The 25,313-nt window shown below is 30.6% G+C and overlaps 1 protein-coding gene across 1 annotated transcript; it reads left to right on the forward strand.

Moving 5' to 3' along the window:
* Nucleotides 1–313: 313 nt before the first annotated feature.
* Smp_136150 (nalp (nacht, leucine rich repeat and pyrin domain containing)-related) lies at nt 314–25,017 on the forward strand (the record flags this gene model as incomplete). Its single annotated transcript, XM_018793942.1, is given in 14 exon segments — nt 314–421; nt 5,146–5,277; nt 5,283–5,477; nt 10,247–10,340; nt 11,354–11,403; nt 13,852–13,933; nt 13,980–14,065; nt 15,640–15,834; nt 16,677–16,772; nt 17,507–17,621; nt 18,612–18,745; nt 20,011–20,096; nt 22,691–22,839; nt 24,560–25,017. Coding segments are annotated over 14 exon segments (1,980 nt in total).
* Nucleotides 25,018–25,313: the final 296 nt, after the last annotated feature.

A 25,313-nucleotide genomic window follows, 5' to 3' on the forward strand; every position in this document is an offset into this window, starting at 1 on the left:
CACTTATATTTCAATATGGCTGAGACTAAAATAACACTCAAAGGTTTCCCTTATTTTTCTTTTCTTTTGACCATAGAATGATCAATACATTCTTTTTCAAAGTAATATAACAAACCAGTAAGAAATCATTATTAATTTCTTTAACATACCATTGGTTTCCTTTTTGAGCAGATAAATATAACAATTTGTCGAATAAGAAATTAAAACAGATTTTACACATTTCTTCTTTTTTAATCACTTGTAATGAAGGAAATGGGAATCTATGGAAAGATCAAATTCTTGTATTAATTAAATTCTTCAAGAAAAAAGTAGAATGAATCATTGGAAAATTCAAGAGAAATCATCTTCATCTTCTAATAACTACAATTCCAATAGAGCAGTAGCATTAAAACAGCATTTAGAAAATCTACATAAACTAATAAGTAGGTGTAAATTTTTGTTCACAAATAGTATTTCATACAACAATCTGATTTGATCTACTTTTTATCCATTTTAAAAAAATGAATTGAGTGTAGACTCGTTGAGAATGATCAGAAATAGTACTGGTGTGGACTTCTTATGTCCACATAAGTAGTATATGGTGATGGTAAGACATAGAATGTATTTTGGCAGAAGACCGATAAGGAAAGAACTGAAATGAAGCGCAATTGGTAGGAAAATGCATGCAAGTAGAGAAGATGAACTGATATTGACAGAAGGAACAGTGAAGATTGAGACAATTGGTTGTTGTTTTGCAAATGAACTGTTCATTGTATGGTTATCAGAATTTAGTGAGATAGTCTGCAATTTGTGCTTAAATACATTCAATTGTCCCCAGTCGTGTTCTGTTCATAACAGTACCATTTTACTGAGGACAAACATACAATAAGCATAACTAATTTGTTTTATTAGTTTTACTTCTTACTAGATTATTATTGAGAATAAAGTGATTAAATTTGTAATATGATGGATGTGAATATTTTTTACATCATAAATTTATTGTTTTGTGGTTGAATGAAAACACCAGAAACCATTAGAGTTAATGGTACATAGATGAGTAAAAGGCAATGAAAGAATTATGCTGATCATTTCTTTTTATTTTTGGAGATTATTTTATATCAATTTGTGATTATAATTGTCTTTTAACAATACAAAGTATTCCATAAAACAATTGGGTGAATCTATATTTCTGTTAGTGATTAGTGTTATATTCGTCTAGTCCTTGATTGTTGGTCTCATTGCCACATGATCACTAGTCTAAGTGACTCTATATCACTTATATGGTGTATACTAGATAGTTCAATAGTTATGTTACAAACTGTGAAATCGGGTGATACAGGTTCTAATCTCATAGCGATCATTAGATTCCTCAAGAGTGCAGGAGAGCCTGACTGATAAGCGTTTACTGGCACCTAAGTTCAGTTTTTCCTGCTGACTACCAACTACCACCTAATACAGTATATTTTATTGTTAATATTCTCATAATTGTTCAGTCACAGATCTCTCATTCATTTGTTAAATGGTTTCTCTATGATTAGTTACTTCAGAAATTTTGAAAATACTCCATTGATTTCGTCATTTTATTTTTTTATTTATCACTCAGTTGTTCACTTTGATGAGCAAATTTACAGCTTGATGGCTCAATGTCATTATATTCTGCCACTGATGCGCGAGTTGTTTCTAGTGATTATTGGTTAAACTATTTAGTCAACCGTTATTATGAACTCTAGCGAAAAAAGATTTGTATAAACTCGTATCTGTTTTTTTAAGATAGTGAATAATTACACAATTTAATACTTGGCTAAGGTATAGTTTGGATGTTGTTCGTTTCTTTGTATTATGTGACATCATTCAGTGTTATGTTCATACAGCTCTACTAGCAAATCACACAAGCGGAATTCATAGTAAACTAAGATTGATGGAAACAGTGAAAAATTCAGATAACTGGCATTTCGTTAACCTAAAATATTTATATCCTAGCAAGATTATGGGATATTTAATGATTATAATTGATGGGAAACTAAGATCATTTATTCTATAAAAATATTGAGTGAGACTTTGAATAAGTCTGAGTGTATGTATCAGTTAATGACATTTATTTGGTAGAGAAATATTATCAGAATAAATAGAACTCATGTTCAATTTACACTGAATTTGATTTTAATGTGATAATAAGTTAAACTAGTAACAAAAGTGTTGACAATATTCTCAGGTTATAATCTAGGCTGTCCAGGTAAATTTAATTCGTCCCATACCTTCTAACTGCTTAAATGTTGCTATACATTTACCTATTTTAAGATTGTTTTAACTAGTTATTTATGCATGTTAACCATCTAATGTGATCATATGCTCTTTTAAAGATCTTTATAAACTAGTCTCAGTGTATTTGCCATGCAGTTGCTGAAATGTATCTTAAAAAGGGTGATGTTTGAAAGTTTCGAGTAGTTTGTAAAATATGATTCTGGGTGACTAAAGGTTTCAAAACGTTTATGATGATAAATAATCACAGTTTGTTGATGGATATTTATAAATTTTAGTATTTATTTACTAGTCATGAAAGACGACTTTTAAGATATTTGATAAGGTATTTATTTTCGTAATTTGCATAACGGAATGATCATAATCTAGATGACCCTTCAAAACCAAAAAGAAATGAAGCGGCACGGAGTTTCATATTATCTTATCTTACATCGGTTACCCCTCGTGGAATGTAGGTCGCCAACTAGGATTCTCCAACTAACTTTGTCCTGGCCTCTTCTTTCCATTTGTTCCCAAATGTTGTTCATTTTTTTTGATGTCTGCCTTCAGTCCCTGGCGTAATATGTTCTTTAGGTTTCCTACTTTTCTTCTGTCTTGAGGATTCCTAATTAGGGTGTGCTATATGAAGGGGGTGCCATACTAGGACAAAAAAGCTGTCCAGTACTTCTAATAATTGTCTAGCCATGATCAAACCGCAATGAAATCCATGAAAATTCTACAATCTTAACAAAATCCAATGCAAATATCTATTTGTTGAATCTAAAATGTAACTTGATTTTAATTCATATATATTAGTTGTTTGAATTTTCCTATTGATGTTTAGGACTGAAAATGACCGGTCTCTTTTGTGTGCATCCTAAACGGAATGCCTCCATGTTGCAAGTAAATCACAAGTATTTTTAAGCCGAGTGAATATCAACTCTGGGATGCAGGTACATCCAACTGACGAGTCCCAAATAAGACAAAACGCACGTCCTGTATTTCACTTTTGTCCATCATCCATCTCTACTTAAAATAATTTCATTCCTCGTTCTATTATGGTAAAATGATGTGTTCAGAATCAATACTTTGTTTTATTATAAACTATTAACAGTTTGGTCAATAAATTATTATTAGTACTCATTTTCTAAAAAAATATCATTACATATTTATATGAGTTTGCTTTCATAAAATGAGTGAAGTAAGGTGTTTTTTGATAAGTCATTTAAAGTTAAATTGTTGTTATTTTTATTATGGCTACTATGCAATCTTCCACAAGGACAATACTTTCCTAAATAAGCTAGTATTTAATTTTGAGAGAGAGAATATACGAAATAAGCTGGTATTATGCAGTTTATTGAACACTAGGAAACACTAAATAATAGCTTCAAAAATGCCAAAAATGTTGTAAGGATTTTTAGTGTTCCATGGCAGTTATTATGTCTAACATTTTATTATACAAGATTAACTTTCTTACATTGAGGGAGTATAACACTAGAATTTAATGGTTTATATTGTAACTCTAATAAAACAACTTGTTTCCATGATTCTAGTAATTAATAATAAAATACTAACAATCTTTGTAGATTAGCTAGAGAGTGAAGAGTATTTGTGGTTAAGGATAAGTGTTGTGCTCTGTAAGCCAGATGATTTAGTCATAAAGCTTTTACTGTCTTTCTCGATCACATAGAGTGTACTACAAAGGAAAGTGACCTATTAAAAGTACTCCACAAGTGATTAATAGCTTGTTCGGTTGATCTTGAATGTAATTAATTGTACATAATTGTGCTGTCGTTGTTTGTAAGTTTGTCGTAATTATCTTCTATCTTGAATTTGCAACTTTCAGGATATAAGAAGTGAAAAACCTATTAACAAAAGATAAATCATAATATGAATGTAACAAGCTAATTAAATCAATTACTTTTGAGATACTAATTGAACATGAAGACATCTAAGTGAACTTTAACAAATGCAGCCCAATGGAAAAAATACTCTCAAATTAACTATAGTTTCACAAAAAGCTCAGGCTACAGATAGTTTGTGATTATTTTCTTCACAGTTTGTAATTGTTCACTGTAATCTTTTGTGTTGTGTCCTATAGACCGTCAATAATCATGTGACTAAATCGCCAATCAGAACACCGACTTATACGACTTCGACCCTGTGTCAAACCAATAATGCGTTAACTAACGCAAACAGCTTAGATTCAACTCTGAGTCCTTATTGGTCCTTCTTGCCTTCGCCTACCCCTTAAGTCCAGAACACAATCTTAGCTTCCACTGTATGAATAACGTATTTCAGACATAGTTCATTTACAAGCAAATCAGACCACATCCTACAATAACATATAAAAATACAACTATCCAAGATTGAGCCATAAGTGGCTGTGAGTGTGAGAGACTGTAACTAATATATCGTGAATAAGTTAAGAATGGTAAACAGTATCGTATATATATATATATATATATGAGAGTCCATAAATACTTTCTAACAGTAACCATTCATTTATTTTTCGTTAGGATATAACACTTGACACAGAGGATACAATATTTCTTAGGAGTAAACAATAATGCTTATAATGGCAATTTTCGATTATGTGATGGGCAACAATCTTCAGTTTTACAGATATAAGCTTTTCTTATTACAAGACGGTAATGTTAAGCTAAATCATCCAATTATTCGAATATTAAGAACTCGTTATTTATCCTGTTATTTAAATGGAATAGTGGGAAAGGTGAGGATGTTTTGATTGAAATACATTAAATGATATTGTCATATGAAAAACAAGTTCATGTGAAAAGCATTGATGTGTATAAAGTCATAGATGACTGGACTCAAAAATATTCAATAGCTATTTACGCTGGTTCATTTTAGTTAAATATCTCTAAAGAAACGATCTGTTCGTTTTCTACTCCTGTTTTTACATAGATACTAATTTTACTTATTTCGTCAATCAGTATCAAGAAGAACAAACAACTGAATGGATTAAACATTTGGATAAATCCAATCGAATTATTGACTATAAGACTCCTTCATATGACTGTCTTTACAAGTACACTCTAAATGGTATGTTTACGAAAGAAATAAGACCTACAGTGAAATCCTCTAAAAGTAATCCAAAAATCGATGAGAAGCAAAGTAATGACTCTATAAATAATGCCTTAATTGGATCAGGAAAAAACAAGCCATATTACTCTATTGATATGAGTCACTTTAATTCAGCACCTCCATGGTCTTCTGAAGATTTTTCCAATAATTACAGTGAGAATGAGATAGACAAGGAATGTTCAACAAATAAACAAATTCCAAAGAAACTACTATTTCACGAAGTCATGGATGAAACTAAGACACTAATCTATATTTATAGAGACAATTGTATGAAACTGAAATGTAATGCAGTAAAATCTGTCATTAATCGACTAGAAAAACTGTGTACAACAAAATATATGAATCTTTCAGAATTACACTTAAGCAAGTTGAAATTTCAACCAGTGGGTAACTTACTGAAGGTATGTTCTATTCGTTCTTTTTTTAGAGAAATGTTAGTTTATTTAAACGTGAACAAAATTATGTAGGTTGAAGAGAGTAAGAACGAAGATTGATGCAGAATAATATGAATTCACTTTATTTCGTTAGGTTCTCATCAGCTGTTTATAACCTATAATATTTTAAAACCAACGTTATTATAGATATTGACATACTTATATATACGAGGGTGATTAACGATGAATATATGTATCATGATGTAGAGAAGATTTCAATAGAGTTAATAAGGTCATAAAAACCTTTTTCGGATAAATAAAGTTTGGGAGGGAAAGTTCCAGAACATTGAAATAGTGATTAGAATTCATAGAGTTAACAAACATTAGATGATTATGTAATGAAGCAACTGAAAACAGATTAATGGTAACAAGAAAAGATATGAATTGAAATCGGTCAGCTGTGGATTGAAGAAAAATGATAATGTTGTGATCAAACTTCAGAAGGAGTCGAAATAATAAATGATGTGATAAATAGAAAGGGGAGTAATGTTACCAGGACAAAGGAAGATTTATTACTTCCTATTTTCGAATACATAGATCTAGTTTCGGATGTTTGATCACTATCGCTTCGGCAAATTTCAAAAGATTGAAGTTTGACTGTTTGTTAATCACTTTGAAAGATTTCAGTGTATCGACTTCATGGCCTGTGTCATGGGGATGTATTGAGATTGCACTGCTGATTTATTATTCTGTATCAATCTTCGTTCTTGCTCTCTGTAAGATAATAAAGGGAACTATGATTATGTAGGTTGACTGACTAGAAATGTCTCTTATCAAAATAAAAAAAATTACGATAAAATAATTTAAAATGACTCAGTAATCAAAGAAAATATATGACTAGTTTCTGTAAATTTCATGAAGTAAATTATATAGGTGAGGAGATGTCCAGAGTATTTTTAATCTGGTTTTGAAGTCGACAATTATTCAAGGATACCTTTTATGATATATTTATCCAATGTGTAATGAAGTGAATAGTGGAACTATATGTTTACTAGTTCAAAGAAAATGATTAGAACATATTACTTTAAATATGTTATATAATAAAACTTATTCATGTTTACCAAAATAGAAATGTTTACCTTATTTACACAAAAACATGATACGATTTTCGAGGTTTTGCCAATAAGCCCTCGTTTTCCTAGTGAAACTATTGAACTAGAAGGGATAAATAGGTTTTCAATAAAGTAAAAAAACTCTCAGAAATGAGCCAAAAAAAATTCTTTTTTTATTGGGATTCTTGGCCATAGTGTTTTAAGAAAAACCTCCACTATGGTCATATATTATCTACAGCATTATTTGGACAACCACAGAGAACCGGACTTTTATTTCGAGATAGACAGTAATTATCCAGAATACAGATTTTCTGAAAATCGTAGTTCATCTGAGTTAGTCAAAAATTTATTGTCTAGTAGTGCTTCATACCACACTTGAAGATGAAAAGTATGATTAAGTGTAATTCCTTTTCATTAGGGGATTGCGACAGCCATATATTATTATTATATCCATGTTCCTCGGAAATATCATTGTTAATGTGTCAACTACAACTATGGATTTGTTTGAAAACTGATATAGCACTGGAAATGATAGAAATAATAATATACACAATACGTACAGTTCACTGATTTTATTCTTTATTTTTTCTTTGTTTTGAGAGTTGTTTATTGCTGATCATATTCTCACAGGCTTTAAGTAACTTTTTTAAATATGTGCTTCAATCCATAATCATCATTTGTATTACCAGATATCGAGATAACAAATTTTTTGCGATGATTGTCATTTATCAGAAAGGAATAGAATCTTATCGTAGGATTTATTCGAGCTTCAGTGAATATTAAATCCAATGACGTCTAAATTTCTGAAATTAGGTTTAGACAACAAAAAAAGTGAACTGCAATTTCGAATCGTCTAGATTAGTGGGCACATAGTACGGCGATTGATGCAATCCGACCAATATAATGACCAGACAAACGACATTGAATACTATTCAACTGGTATATATAGACTAATCATCAATGAGAATAAAGCCTTGATAGTTCAAGAAGAAAGCAAATAGTCAAAATGCTGAAGAAACATAAATTTATTTTCTACGAGATGATCCCACCAAATGAACATTTGAAAGGTTCTAGGTTAAATTCATCGTCCTAGTCTTAATGTTAATAAGTCTTGTTGTATTTGTCAATTTTTCTTAAGAGACCGTAAATAATCTAATATAAGTAAGGAAATTTTCAAAGTGAAATATTTAGTAGAAATTATCCAACAAAGTATATTGATCAATAAGTATCATTCTATTAGTAGTGCAAACATTCATTATGTCCAGTAGAAGTGTAAAGATTTTTCTAAAGTAGAGATTCTATAAATTATTCACCTTGTGTTAGTGATAACGACTAGCGATTTTGTTTGTCAGTCAGTCAGTCAGCTACAATGTAGGACCAGGCACAAATATTCATCGGTCCAAATTACCACACCTCCTTAGCACAACAAGATGAACACATAATTCATAGAAGTACTTACTTCAATGGTTGTAATATATGAAAGAAAGATTTCAAATAAGGAAATAATACAGAAAGAAAAACTCCGTTCGTGGAAACTTATAAAGTAATTTTAATCTCATGGTTTAAGGGAAGACGAAGAGTGTATGCACCTACACCATTGTGATCGATTTTGAGCCATGTCATTCAGAGTCTCAAACAATTGGTTACGATAGTTGTATGGACAATAACCAAGTAGTCCTCATCTACCAATATGACTCAGGCCAAAAGTTAATGACCTTTCTGTTTAGGCAAATACGATTAATATATTATCATAAGAACGATTTAAGACGTTAATTTTATCAATGGATAGTGGGATCATAATGGGTAGTTATTTTTAACGATCAGTCAAATAATGAAACGAAGGTAAGTTTAAATTGTAGTCAATAAAAAGAGTCAATTAAAAATAAAGAGATCAAGTATAATATGCATGATAATGATGATTTAATTAAAAAAAGCGTTGTATTATAAATATTTTTCGTAAAATTTATTTCGGATGGAATACTTTAAGATCATTACCAAGTTTTGATTTGATAATTTTGAATAAATTGAGCATTAGGTAGATTGTTAAAAATAAAAATAAAATATTTGTAATATCCCAATGAGTGGAAAAATTATATTTTTTGACGTTTCGTGACTCAGTGTAAGTCACTTCTTCAGAATTTGTTCTCTGAAGAAGTGACTTACACTGAGTCCCGAAACGTCAGGAAATCTAATTTTTCTACTCATTGGGATACTACAAATATATTTTTTATTTACTTTAAGATCACTTTTAATTACTGATTATATTTGAAAAATCTTGTTTTTGTTTTTTGAAAATAATTCTAATAGGAGTGCAATGAATTGGAAACATTGGATTTGAGTTATAATAATTTTGAAAATGATGGACTCATACTAGTGAAATATTTACTAGAAGACTTTGCATTTCTAAAACATATTGTACGTTATTAATACAATGTTAAATGTATTTTTGTGCATTATGTTTTTTGAATTAAAAATAAGTCTACATCATGAGAGGAAATAAGTTGTAGAATGATTCAAAAGGTGAAATTGGAGACAGTAGTTTGTTTCTAATATTGAACTTTTAACATTTGGCACCGTTGATATCAAAAGATACCAAACAAATATTTTGTAGTATCAAAGAGGATAAAATAGCGTAAGATAAATCATATGATATTTACTGGTTTACATTCGTAACTGGATTCATTACATGAAATGTCATGGTTCTTATAAAATGTCTTGTTTGAGTAATTTTGATAAACACGTAAATGAAAATATCTGCATTTATTTATTGAATTGAAAAATCAATTATTAATAACAGGATTCTATAAAGATAGGGCACTGTAAGATATATAAGTACGTGAGTTAAATATTAGCATGGTTCACTAAGTAACTGCCTTATGTATTTATGAAACTATAAACTAAATAAGTCGGCTAGGGTTTAGTCTATTATCTGACTTGTGAGAATCTCATAGGTTTTGAAAACTTATTTTACTGTTTTTAACAGTTGGACGGATACCTAAACTATTTTATTTTCGTGTTCTTTATGCTACAGATCATCATACTTTAAAAAACAGTTTATTAAGATTTACCGTTGTCGTATTGCCGAAACCTCATGAAGATATTGCATAATTTAACTGAATATAAGGTGGTAAAGTTACCGTCAGCATCTGTATAAATCATAGTTGTCTAAAAACTAAAAGATATGTGGTATAATTAATTAAAGATGACTGGATATTAAAAATTTCGCCGAAATATGATCTAAATAGATATATAATAATCATTGGAACTTCATACATTTGATCACCATCGACGTAAGTACGTTGATTACAAGAATGTTACTATCTTGACATAAGTAGTTTGTCTTTATTTATCGAAAATAATTTTATTAGTCAGAGATTTTTATAATTTTCTCACTTTCTGTATTGTCCGTGTGGACGCTTTATTTTTTTCCAACAGAACCTTTCTGGAAATCATCTGAATCAAGAAGCTTTTGTTCTGCTACAAACGATACTAACGAAAAACACCCAAATGGATACATTAATATTGAAAGGTGAATAAGCTAAGTTCCTGCTTCATTTTTGCCCAGAATCCTTTAAAAAAAACTGTGTGGCACATAAAAAACAGTCGATAATCCAATTATACAATTTTATATCATTAATTTGGTTATCAAAAGACTGACAGTGATTAAAAAAAATGTTTAACTTGTCTAAAGACATTTCAATGACTTATAAAAAAAAATAAAATCTAATGATAGCTTTAAAGCTATACATAAGTTTGAGTTCGATTGAAAGTAAAATGTAACACCTTATAAGGATGTTTGTTTGCTTACAGAGATCATTTATGAAACATCACTCTAAAGGTCAGTGTCTCTTGTAATTAGATGAACTGTTGTTAAGTGATGTTTAACACTTGGAAACACTGTTTCTTTAAAATTGCGATAGTTATCAGTACAGGGTTGTGAAGATTGTTGCGTTTTGATTGAGATCATGAGTCAATCAATGTTAGACCTCGATCAAAAACCTAGGAGCACTGGATGGCTACCTCTTCCTAGGATGGGACTCCTCAGTAGTGGGCATTCACGATCCCAAACCCAGGTTCCAACCAAGGACGTTCGATCTGGCATGCGAACGCGCAACCTCTGGACCAAACTGAGCTAGTGGTCCCAGGTTTTCAATGGTGGTCTAACATTGGATGATTCATGATCTCAATCAAAACTTGAGATAGTTGTTATTTATTACTACTATCATATTCTCACCTGTTCCATTTAATACCTCAAAGCGACTATTTTAAGCAGTTCAGTGTGTTAGTAAACTACGAAAAAATCATGGTAAAGAAGTCAAGTGATCATTACTGTTTCAACTACGAAATTCATTATTCTGTATCAATTTGTAAAAACTTCAATTACAAATTGTAAAATAATCTGTCTAACATGGTTTGATATATTTTTGAAAAAAAATTTTCTATCTTAAAATATTCTTTATGTTTTTATATTTAGATCAAATATTGCCAGAGGTCTTATTATTGCATTGATATTCAATGTTTACCCACTCTATTTAATTTTAGATGCAAGAATAAACGATACTGGTGCAGTAATGATCGCTAGTGGTTTAAGAGTAAGTAAAAGTTTAGCAAGTTTTATGTAACTCCAACATAAACCAAATTCCACAATTTTCTACATAAATGATGTTGATTAAATCATGAATATTAAATTCTACATTTATTGAAAAAATGAAGAATATTTGAACGAACAATTGTTTCCAATAACTTCATTATCATCAGGCTCTACAGTTATAAGTCCATAATTCTCGTGATATTTTACAAAGGCCGAAATAAGGCACGTATTAATGAATTTGACAATGTTAAAAATAGTGAACTTGTGCATCTATCACGGAATATATAGTTCAAAATTGTTTTATTTGTAAATTCGAAAGATCATTTAATGAAGGTCATAATGATTTGGAGTAAAGTGTCCAGTCACAATCAGTACAATAGTAATATACAAGAATGAAAATGAAAGGAATCCTGTGAATCAAATGCATAGTAGGAAATTTTCACGTTAATTGAGGTAGTCATGATAATAGAAGTAATAATAATATAATACGTATGAATATAATATATATTAAGAGGTATGTTATCAACGTAATTACGATAAAAATGAATCCATGTGAATCGGGAAAAGTGAATGTGAAAATTAAGACAGATGTAATAAAAAGAAAATGAAAAGAGGGTAAGAGGTTTATAATATCCAGTTGAGGTATCCGATTATCCAGTCGTAGGCTAAGGTAAACACAGAAGCTATATATACCTTTTCTGGATACATAAGTTCCGTTTTCTGGAGTCGATCCAGATGGCTTCGGATATGTTCTTGCTACATTACTATTGTACTGATTCTTGCTACATTACTATTGTACTGATTGTGACTGGACACTTTACTCCAAATCATTATGACCTTCATTAAATGATCTTTCGAATTTACAAATAAAACAATTTTGAACTATATATTCCGTGATAGATGCACAAGTTCACTATTTTTAACATTGTCAAATTCATTAATACGTGCCTTATTTCGGCCTTTGTAAAATATCACGAGAATTATGGACTTATAACTGTAGAGCCTGATGATAATGAAGTTATTGGAAACAATTGTTCGTTCAAATATTCTTCATTTTTAAATATTCTATGAGGATTCGATATTTATAGTTGATGAATGAAAAAGTGCATGTATCAAATAATATTTGATTCACCAGAATAGATATTAACATTTTTCAGTGTCTCATAGATTAGAATGATCTTAGAATTCAGTTGCTATGTTTCTATAAACTTACAAGTACAATATAATTTAAACTGCGGCAAGTAACAAAAAAAAACTTTTTGGCCCATATAATGTAGTTACTAATGTGAAAATGCCTATTAACATTGCTTTCAAGTAATGACTGTCTTTTTTATCTTAAAGCTAAGAGACCAGTGTTTAGAATAAGTAAGAGAGAGTCTGTTTACCTAAATGATGCTAATCAAAACAGAAATTCCAGTTGATGAATGGATTTTAGATTTATTTGCTTGTCAGATCTGTTGAATTCGTGAGCTTATGGAATTAATATATTTACCGGTGTTAGTACCATGTGTTTTTTTGGAACATTATCCTTCTTATAATTTTACTTCATATCATTTATAAAATATGAGAAAATCATTCAGAATGTTAAACACTGTATAAATGTACATCGTTTATACAGTCTGACTGTATCTATCTAAAGCTGCTTAACAATATTTAGTCACTGTCGCTTTCTTAGTGCAACTTGGTCTGGGCAATAAATATATATATATATATATCATTTATATTACTGCTATTATATCAAATATTTATTCTTAGAAATGTCTAGAATATTTCTTTTTTACTTCGTTTGTCGTGTTTATTGCTGTATGTTTCGTGCCAAATACAATTTTGGGAATAATATCAGCAAAACTTCAAATAAGCTCAATTGTTGATCGCTAAATATAAGAGAATTCAGTACAAACATAAACAAATACCAGACGCATAGAATAAATCAACAATTAACTATAAAAACAAACAATCAAGAAGTTGAATAATTCATTTTATTTTTACATTGAAGTAGTCACATCGTTATTTCATTATATAAGGTTGTAATTTAGCGGTTTTGAATAATCTTAAGATCATCATCTACTCCCTTTCTGGTTAAATATGAATATTTTGATCAAAAAATTCAAAACATCATCAAACATGCGTTGTAAATAAACATCATAATAAGAGTAAATTCATAAATGTTTTCGAGAAATATGAAGAGGTCAGCAGACGACTATGGATCAGTGATACTAGGGAACATTTATATGTAACAGTGATTTTGAAATAACTGTTAAATGTTATGTTCGCTACAATACGGAAAGTCCTGCATTTGATTCTCAGAGGGGTTATGGATCCTCACCTCTGAGATGTCTGATACTTGAACGAAACGACTGTAAAGTACATTCTGATTTTAAATGGTTGTTTAGCTAAAGTAAGGATGTGATATAAAGTATGTAAATTACATTTGCATTTGATTTTGTAGACAAATACACGTTTAAAAATGTTAGATCTATCGAAAAATCTTATCCGGTGTGAAGGAGCTTTAGAAATTGCTAAAGTAATAGGTAGGTTAATATTGATAATAAAATAACATTGTGATTCATTATACAGCTAACAGTATTAATTTGCAATGGCTCAGTTTACACTGGAATCAAATACGTTCAAGTGGAGCCTTTGAGTTTGGAAATTCATTAGGGGTAAGTTCAATTTTGGCAGTAATGCATATGATTGGAAATGTCCGGGAAATTAATGTGATTTCTTGTTTATTGGTAAATAAAAGTATCTATCGTACAAAATTTTCAGTTAAAATTTGAGAAATTAAAGAATAATATATAGAAAAACTAACTATGTGGCGGATGTTTTTATTTACTATCTACTCTTAGTCGTATTCTACTTGAAATGCTACTGCAGATATATATACCTGAAAAAAAACATTATTTGATTTTTGAGCATGAAATAGTTATGGCGAATCATCTCAGATGCTGGTCAGACAATGTAGTGATGGGATGTTTATTTACCACTAGGAAGAGTGATTTATTCAAAGTTATACATTTTGTTATCTAACAAATGTCATATAGCAAGCTAATGACGATAGAATCGTGATTTATTCATGTATACTCTAGAATGTTATGAACTTGGCATTTGTGCTAGTTGGAGCTCGATGGTAAAGCCTATCCTTATTTTCTAAAGAAGTAAATTCGCATCATTCTGTTTCCAAACAAAAGAAGCTCCTATTAGGCTACTTAGGTCGCAACTAAATTCAGGAAGTAGTTAAACAGTTGAACGCCTATTAATCACTTGTTGTTAATAAAAATACTAATACTTATAATGTCATTTTTATCAACTATTTAGTACTGATTTTATCCTGTTGACCGAGTTACAAAGCAATATTATGATATGCTGACTCAAACTCCAAAGTGTATATCATCTTGATGATTTCAGAAACTGTTTACCAGTCATTACTAACTTGAAAAAAACTAGATTTTGAGGCGTTTTGCACATGGTCACTAATCAGTTTATATAAAACAAACCAAACGACCAATTATAAATAACTCTCAAAAACAGGTTTCAAGTCTTGTACGATTTACTGGAAGAAGAAAAAACTACTATGTAGAACAACTTGAAAGGGATCAAAGAAGTACCAACTTTAACGTGCCAGGAGATTCTGGGTTGCAAGAAGCATCATCATAAGGAATGGATCTCTATGGGAACCCTGCACAACGTTCCAGAAAGGGAGAATAGGAAGACAGTAACTAAAAACAGTCGAACAAAAACTTAAGAGAGTACGAGTATTTTTAAAAAATTGTGTGCACAAGATACTCAATGTCCGTTGGCCGATTACCGTTAGCAACAACCTGCTGTGGAATGGGACAATCCAGTTTCCATCTGAAGAGGAAATTAGGAAAAGTTTCTGGAAGTAAATAGGACATACATTTCGTAAATCATCAAACTGCAAGTGCTAACTTGGAATCCTGTGAGGAAATTGAAAAGAGGAAAACCAAGGAACACATTTGATCGAGAATCGAAGTCATACGTCAAGAAAATGAATACCAACTGTAAACAAGTGTAAAGTGTACTGGAGGACAGGGTTGTATGGATAATGCTGATGGATGTCCTATGCTCTTCCACGAAGGGTAATAGGCGTAAGTTTTGAGAAATTTGAAACTGTAATCTATATTATGTTGTGCCGCATGTATCGTTTAATGAATTACTGAAAAGAGATGCTAATTGGTAATTGATAGTTTTCTGTTTGAACTTTTTGTTTTTAAAGTCCAACACGTCACTTCTGTACCTAGATCTTTCATGGAATGGATTTAATGGAAAATGTCTGGAAAATCTTGGCAAAGGTTTGACTCGAAATTGTCATTTAAAGGAATTAAACTTGAAATATAATCGTATTGATTTAAAAAGTATTATCCCATTTGCAGATTGTTTATACACAAATAAATCCTTAAAGAAATTATGTGTGAGTAATTCTGAAATACAGTTTTATTTCATTTTATTAAACTATTTTTGCTTATAAAATAATTGTTCTTTTATCAAAGTACAATTGGCTAGATGGAAAGTTAAGCTGTAATTACAAACATTGAATTTGATAGAATAAACCCTACGCCTGCTTTTGTCATGAAGATAAGGACAAATTTAACTTCGATTAAGAACAGTATTCGTAGTAGAAAAACAGCACTTAAATTAATAAAAGCTGAATGAGCTTAAGGCTTGAAGTTACTTTCATGTTCCTAGCAAATTATTTGTATCTTGTCACATGAGAACGTGTGATTAATTAATTTCAAGTAACCTTGTATTAGTACTCTTTATTATCAGTTTGAAAATGGAAAAATAATACATAAGGTAAAACGTTGTTGACAAATTACGATACATTTTTAATAGTGGTTTAGACGGACAGACTTTTTTGACATGATTCCGGTAATTCAATCTATCATCTTGAATGTCAGTTAATTCATTGTGCAGAAAATGTTTGCATTCATTGCATAGGTTTTTTACTTCATTACATATATGTTGCTAGAGATAAACATGATGTTCGGTGAATGACCAAAATGTAATAGGATGTATAATCTCTTATATGCTTTTAAAAGTCATCTGTGTGTAACAAAACATCCATCAATAGAATGAATCTAATATTTAACGAACTCGGTGTTTAAATGAAATCACTTTTATCGGTGGAAAATAAATCCTAAACAATAATAATATTTAACGTTTACTATTTTGTTATAAATTACTATCCACCTTCGACCTTGAATTTAATAAATAAATTCATAAATAAGATTTTCAATTTTACTATTTATCCAGCTCGGTTTCAATCCATTGACAATGGCAGGTATACATGAATTAATTTATGTGATTGAAAACTCATCACAGTGTATACTTGAAGAATTAGATTTAGAAGTACGTCTATATTTTATTACTTGCCCATAAAGTACTTGTAAAATTGTAAACGTTTACTTACATTAAATCTATTCATGATAAGTAGGTCACTGATTCATTTAATTTGTTCTTATGTATCTAGATGTCAAGCTTAGGTGTGTGCGTTTTCGGTATTTTATTGAAACCATGAGCTGATCTAAATAAGACAACCATTAAAAACCTAGAGACATTGAATGCTCGTTTCGTCCTAGTATAAGGTCCTACAGCAGTGCTCATCCGCAAAGCTTCACACGGAAACAGAACCCAGGATCTCCGACCTCGCGCAGAAACTCTGAACCTCTAGACCATTAAATCAGAACCCGCAGTGTTGATGTCTAACCTCAATCAATCCACGATATTGCGCCACCATCACCTATTGTCTTCATTGAGTAACTACCTCATACTCTACACAGATTTGCTCCACTGGTCCCGGTTTTTCAAATAACCGATATTGTGCTGTTCAGTTATCACTCCTGATAACATTATGTTAATCTATTATATCAAGATTCCAGAGATCTTGATGAAAATTCTCAGGAAGAATGATTCCTAGGTCTAGTGCTTTATTTATCTAACATGAAATAAAAATTGCCAAAAAGATTTATGATTTTCTAGTTCATTACTTAAACACTTTTCATTGTTATTCACAATTTCATCTCGTTAAACTTTTCTTAATAAAGTTAGTTTGATAACTTACTGAATTTTTTTTATAACATAAGGGGTTGACAATTAGTGAAAACATTTTACAACAAGTACATCGTATTAATCGCAAACGACATTTCGTATTGAAAGTTGCTAAATGTATCAGATGGGAACCTCGTCAAGGAAAATACAGTAAGTCACTGGACAATTTTCAAGTTTCATAGGGTAACAGTCCCTTTCTTCCTACTGATTGGAACAATAAGATTAACAATTATGATAAAATGCCAGACTACTGCTATTGACCTTATCGTAAAGTTCTATTGATACGATTGCTTTATTTCTCTAGATTTATTGGTCTGTTGAACAGAAAATAGCTATGATTGTTTATTAATCAATAAACATACTTTTGAATGGAGGCTTATTATAAGCTAAGGTTTTATTGATATAACATTTAACATCCTCAGAAAAGTTTTAGGATATGGACTAGCAATAGATGACATATTATTACTTACAATTCTGTCGAATATGAGTGACTGAATACAACAGTGTTACAGATTGTTTAGGATTATTTGTTGAAATATTAATCGTTTTATTGTTCTTCCCTCCGTGTTTAATGTCTTATGTAAAAATTACTTAAATTTATATTTCTGTCAACTTACAGTTTTATTTAACATACTTCGAAGCAGAGATGATGATGGCTAGCAGTGAAATCCACGACGTGCGTTTCGTCCTATTCGGGACTAGTTAGCTGGATGTACGTGCATCCTAGGGTTGATGTGCACTCCGGAACTCAAACTAAGTACCGTTCGCTTCAAATGCCACCGTGTTATCCACTCGGCTACGGAGACTGCAATCGATCAATCTCTTATTGGCATGTGTGTATACTGTGCGGACTGACTCGATATTGCCTCAAGTCATAAACATTATGCCAATAAGAAACTGATCAATTGCAGTCCTAAACATCAATTGAAAGAATCAAAAAACCAATGCAAAAACGAATTAAACATACTTCTGTTCAAACTACTTCATGATATTATTTATTAGAATGAAAGATCCTTCAGTTCAATGGATATAAAGATAATGTCATTCGTGTTCCGGGAGACGTACTTCTGGTGAAAAGCTGATCAATAATCCTTTAAACTTATCATTTATGTATAATTTTGTTTTCTTATTTAAATGTAGGTAAAACAGATCCGGTGACATTTTTAATAAGTTACCTCAGTAGACATGGAATGCGCTTATTGGATTTATACCATTTATTAGATCCTCAACAAACTGGAGTGATAAGTGAAGCTCAATTCACGGAAAGAATGATCGTAAGTTACGTAGGTTTACAACGATTTGTTGAAATAAAATATGTCTAGCGATGCATGAATATTATTAAAAAACAACTTAAGAATGCAAAATTCAAATTGAAATGATTATGATAGAACTTAAACGATGTAAATTTACTGCTTCGGCTTGTTTTCATTGACAAGTGTTAACTTTAATTTCTCTATAGTTATAAGAGAAATTAAAGCCCCAAATGCCCTGGTACGGCCGAGAGTGGGAAGAGTCCGCTCTCCCTCTCGAAATGCCCTCACTTGGCCACGAATATATAGTCTCTGCCAGGGAAGTCCTACTCACTGCCTTATCGTGACATTACTGTTGTTTACGAAATTGGGAGGACGAAAAGTGAGTGTCCGGCTCTTTAATCGGGTTGGTGAATAAATAAAATCCACTTAGGGAAGTTGGTAAACCCTGATTCCAAGCCAATGGTGCACATGGGCTCCAGTATCCTGAGGGAACAAGTGGCGTAGGAATCAATTGTTGGTCACCCACTACTATGGGACTGTATCTCCTCACGATGCTCCACTGCCTGTGGATCAGACCTTTAGGTCAAAGGCTCCGAGTGTGGCCCCCTAAGAAAACCGCCTGCTTCAGTTTGGGCATCTGGGCAGTATCACATCCCTCACATAAATCAAATGAGATTTGTGTGGTGCATATGTATCTGGTCCACCTTTGTACCGATATTTATGTGTTTAAATAAATAAAATAAATAAAATATAGTTATAAAACATATAATGGGATTTAAATGGAATGGAGTCTTGGAGATTATACTGTTTTAAAGTTATAGTTGATGAAGATTAATCTCAGTTAAACTACGGCTAAAAAAAGTAGTGGATATTGAACAGCTGTTTCACATTAAAGCACACCAACAACATTTAGATCTCATCAGTGATCGCCTAATGTTGCATTAAATAAATTCACTTCATGATGAAGGCTAATGGAATATTTGAGATGTGTTTATACAATCGACGATCTTGACGAGGTAGAATGATTTTAATATTTAGTCAGCAAAACTTTTAGATTCTAACAATAAAATTACTTCCATTTTGTTGTTCGAAAAATAATTTAAAAGGCTAAATTCATTTCAAATCATTTTAAATCATTCAGATTAATGAAATAATAATAAAACCATGTATAATGCCTACTGTTTTATTAAGCTTTATATTCAATGTGATTACATTAGTGACATTCGTACGACAAAAATGAGAGTGATTCATTTCTGAAAAAAAATCTGATTATATTTTAATTATAGAAAAATCAAATTCCGTTAAACCCCGATGATCTCAAAATATTGATTAATTATATTGATTCGGAAAGAACTGACAAAATCACATATAAGTAAGTCTTTATCATTAAAAGGCCTTTTTATTATTATTATGTATTAATCAGATAATTAGTCAACTATTATAATAGTTCAGTTATTTTTAACCCCAGTACTTGGAAGATTACTAGAGTAAAAGTTTACATAAAAAATTTAAAAAGAAGAAAGAATTTTCAGTTTTTACACGTACATTACAAAAATAATATCTTTTCAAAATGTTCAGCTTGAACTATTCTACTATCAGCGGTTTGATATTGATTTGAATAATCTACCTATATAGGTAGGTATTAATTTGGAGTTTTTCTTAAACTTCTGCATATCAAAAACTGTTCTTCGTTTTATAACTTATTTCATTTAGACCATTCAAGTCCTTAGTTATTATTCATTGTGCAGATATGTTATTCAAATGACAAATTGTTTAGTCTATATACGTCATATCCAATTTACGTTTATTATATTCTGTTGTATTTCAATGCTTCTTTAAAATAGATTTGACATTTTATGATCATCTTTGTTACACTTTGACACTCGTTATACTTTGCTGGAACATTCGTGTTCTTGACGAGAACATACGACTTCTAAGAATATTTTTTTAATACCTACGTACTATCGTTAGTTTTTCAGTTGATTTTTAGGCTTGTTAACATTATATTACAAAGAGACGTTCGCCTTTTTAACTCCGTTGCTATAAGATGATAGTAAGCAGCTAAGTAAACTTATATTTGATCATTTGCTCACATTATTGTCTAATTTTTGTTATAATAGAAGATAGACCTGTTATAAATAATTTACTAATTAAGAAATTACGTGCATCGGGCAGAGATTTTATTAATTTCCTGGAGTTCGATTAAAGCATCATTTTATTGAATTCGATCAGCTAATACATAAGTATAGATTATTGACATGATTAATAACTATTATCACTGATAGAGTCAAAATGCAATTCTGATTTTTAAATTTCAGTAAGGTCACAAAATCTTCATCAGTTTATTTATTCCAATGATAATATTTTACATGAAGTTCGAATCCAGGATTTCTTCAGTCTTTAGTAATATGTTTCGTATTCGTAATTGATTCTATTACGAATTCAGTTATTAACGTTTACTCACGTTTATAGATGAAGAAGCTCTTCTAATAAAGTTTATTAAACTGTATGAACAACTTCTTACACGTTATTAATTTTGGTTACTATCGTTATTGTGTTTCAAACATGTAAATATGAATTAATCTTAATAACGATAAAAACACTCACCCTCTTTTATATTCTCCTCCATGAATCATTTGAAAGAATGTAGTTTTTATCAATTTATTGATTAATCAGTAACCGAAACTATTGGAATATTTAGAAATCATGTAAAAACTCATGTTTGTCTTAGTTATTTTAGATCATTACATTATCAAAATGAAATCTAAAGAATAATAAATTCTGAAAATAGATTAATATCCAGATATTTTAGAATATCTCATTTAATCTGTTAATGATTTGAAAACAACTTGAGATTCGTTATTTATTCCCTGAAGAAAAGATTTACACTGAATCACGAAACGTCAGAAAATCTACGTTTTCTACTCATTCTTGTATTACGAATATATTAATTTATTTATAACTTGAGATTTTGTTAAAATGATGTTGTGCAAGCGTCAGAAAGGTAGAAAATGCTAATTTGATATTATATCTCATGATAGTAGATAATTATAGATTAGTTTTATAAATGATTGTAAAGCATTATAAGCAAAGATTGATAGTGGCTGGTAGTGCAACCCAGGATGCTCATTTCTTCCTATTTCAGACTCGTCAGCTGGATGTACGTGCATCTCAGAGTTGATGTTCACTCTGGGACGAGAGCCCAGTACCGTTTACACAATGGGACGAAACGCGCGTCCTGGATTCCACTGCTAGCCACCACCTATCTTTGCTTAGAATGCTTGTGAATTAAGGCAATATCGATGCAATACGCACAGTATGCACACATGCCAACAAGAGACTGACCAGTTGCAGTCCTAAACATCAATGGAAAGATTCAAGTAAACAATATCAAATAGATTGTAAAGCATCTTCTAATAAAATATCATAAAAAACGTAATGATAATGTACAAAAACTTATTAAAGCATAATGAATTCAAAAGTCTTATAATAAAAGTGGAAGAAATAATGAACATTGAGTAATATATAACATTCAAACAAGTTTCATATAAGTTGGTAGGGATCAAATCATGTCGATCAAAGGTAAAACAAAATCAAAATAAAACAGTCTGGGGAAAAACTACGACAATACAGAGGAAGTTATAGTCAAGTCCCATTTTTATTCCTTCTCAATGACTGAATAAGTTTCTTTCGTTATTTAATTATTTTCTAAATCCTCAACGACTTCAGAAAGTTTGTGTGAAATAAGTTGGTTCAGGAAAATAAATAAGATTCCTTCAGGATTTAAATACCTCCTACTAATTAACTTTCAATGTCACAGTCAACTCATTATTCTAAGGTACTTTGTTTAACAAAGCATAAGGGTTTTAATCCATCAAACTGCATTGGTACATTAGGAATGAATATTTCTGTTAAACATTTACTAATGAAAATTGATTATTTTCCACTTTTATTTGTATTTTCTAGACTGCTTGCAAGCCGAATTTATTTTTTTCGAATCAGTGTTGGTGAGCAGTTACGAATTAAAGCGACTGAATTATCAAAGCATCAGTTAGATCAACACAGATTATTTGTACGTCCAGAAGGACCAGATATCATTGATAAACCACCAAAAGGTAATACTTTGAAATGCTTTTTTATTTTACAAATTTATTTCATATGATATTTATGATGAAATGTTGAGTTACTGGCAATTACTTTCAAACATTACATTCGACATTATTGAGCAGTAGTTTATCAATAATTTTAATGATTTTTATTATTCTGCCTTTCAAATTCAGAACTGAATTTGGTCATTTGTTATTAGCTATTTGTTATTAAAAAAGTGACTTGATAATTCTTGTATTTATGTTGACTCGGTACCTTAGTCGATAATAAACCTTATGTTTGAGTTGGTGTGAACTATTTAATAGTCTAAATGGGAACATCAAATATGAAGTTTAAATACATCCATTACTGAGTTTTTAACTGGGGCGAAAAGCGAGTCCAGGATTTGTCTGCTAGCCATTATCTAAAGTATAATCTTTCAAATAACCGGCAATTTATTTGCAAAATATACCAAAAATAATCTAAACGAAAATATGAGACTTACTCTTTGAGTGAAAAGTGAATAATTACGGTCTTGAGCGTCTGATTATAAAAATGAATTAATGAGTGGAAATGGATAAGTATCAGCGAATACGTGGCATCATTATTCAATAATAATAGAAACGAAAATTAATGAGATATTCCTGACATAATTTACTGATGACAGTAAACAACAGACCATATACTGACTGGCTTGTTTTGAATTAATCTTCATTAAAAATCCCACATCTTACACATGTATTCAAGTGAAGACAGATAATAATATCGAATTACTTCGGTACTGTACTACTGCTGAACAGCTTTCTTTAGATAATCATTCATTGTCTAATTTGGAATCTAGACAATTTATTCTACAGTTCAAGATAAGTTTAGGTTACATAGTGTATAATGTTATCTTTATTGTTTATTGCGAATTCGTGAGTCTATCCATTTACTGATTTCTTTTACTCCCTTTAGATTATTTATTGGTATATCCCGTAAATAATTAATTTTATCAACAATGCATAAACAGATATCAATATGTTTTTGGACTTTGAGTGAGAATGAAATCCTTGATAACCAATTCATTCAGTAGACCTATTAATGCAGATAATATCGAGGAATTTGTTCAACGTATATATTCTTAAGAGAGGCTAGTCAAATGTAGTCCCGGATATCAACAACGAGACAATAAAAACCCTTAGAAGTTCTTGAAAAGTCAACAGTCATTCCACGAGTCTAGCACATTTATGTAGTCTGCTACCACAATCATCAGTCTCTTATTAACGCAATCATAGCATACAGTTTTCTTTATGAGATTATTTATTAGAAGTGTTGAGATATAAATAGGTTCATATTATCCTACTACCGATGGAACGTCGTAGATAGATAGATCGTAAACGAAACTGGTGGAAATAGAGGTACAAATTCTATTAGCTTACATCAGTTAATCCGCTAATAAATATGGTCATAGATAACAATACGTGAAAACTGAACTAATAATGCTTGTTTAACAATATTTACATTATACCAAAAACCAAATTAAAAACGAACTAAGTGTAGGCCCTATTTGGTTCTTTTTAATAACAAGCAGTTTAATCATGTAACTTAAGCAAACTTCTTAGTCTTCAAATCCTAACAAAATTATAAAGAAGTTTAGTAGCGATCGTTGGAGAGATTTAAAACAATCTTCTGGAAACTCTCATATTTCATTGTCCTTTAAGAAAGTTGATTTCGCTTTCTTATATTCTCATACTTGTTACTTTGTAGGATTCCCTTCTAAAGTAAAAAGATCTGTTGGTGATTCAAAAAGATCCCAATTATCCAAAACGTCAAAGGCAAACGTTATAACGGATCCCAGTAAAAGTACCCAAAACTATGTAAACAGTCAAGAAAAAGTGTATCCGAAAGCAAATTCTAGTGACGAGTTGCAGAAGGAAAACAATGATTTGTCTATAAATTCTACAGAAATTTTAAAAACAAAAGAGAGTAAACCTAATTGGGCATCCATCATTACTAAAGTATCCAGTTATTATTCAGGTGAAGTTTTAGATCGAACGAAAAAGTTGGATCGTGGGAGTATATCAGATAAACGTAAACCTTTAAGTATACCGAAATACAAAAATTTTGGCAAACCAAACGAAACTACAATTAATCCCAAACTTCAAGTTATTCCAATAACTGAAGTTTTCAACAAGAAATATTTTCAAGATTTTCCTTACTCGTAGTTCATGCACAAAAATATACAACGTTTATGATACACAAATTAAAATAATCATGATTTACGTTTTGCAAATACATTAAACGCTTTCCTGTATGTTGAACGAATAAATCATCTGTCTGTTTCAAGCTCTTTAAGAGCTAACTGTATAGACATAATAATTATTAAGAGGTTTTCATATTTATTTATACTGATTATCTAATTAAGCCTGTTACCCCTTAGAATGTAGGCCGTTGACCATAGATCTTCAATCATATCTTTCCTAGGCTCTCCTTGCCAGTTGTTACCAAGTGCTATTCATGT

The sequence above is a fragment of the Schistosoma mansoni genome, chromosome 1, assembly GCF_000237925.1.
Source record: "Schistosoma mansoni strain Puerto Rico chromosome 1, complete genome".
Classification (NCBI taxonomy): domain Eukaryota; kingdom Metazoa; phylum Platyhelminthes; class Trematoda; order Strigeidida; family Schistosomatidae; genus Schistosoma; species Schistosoma mansoni.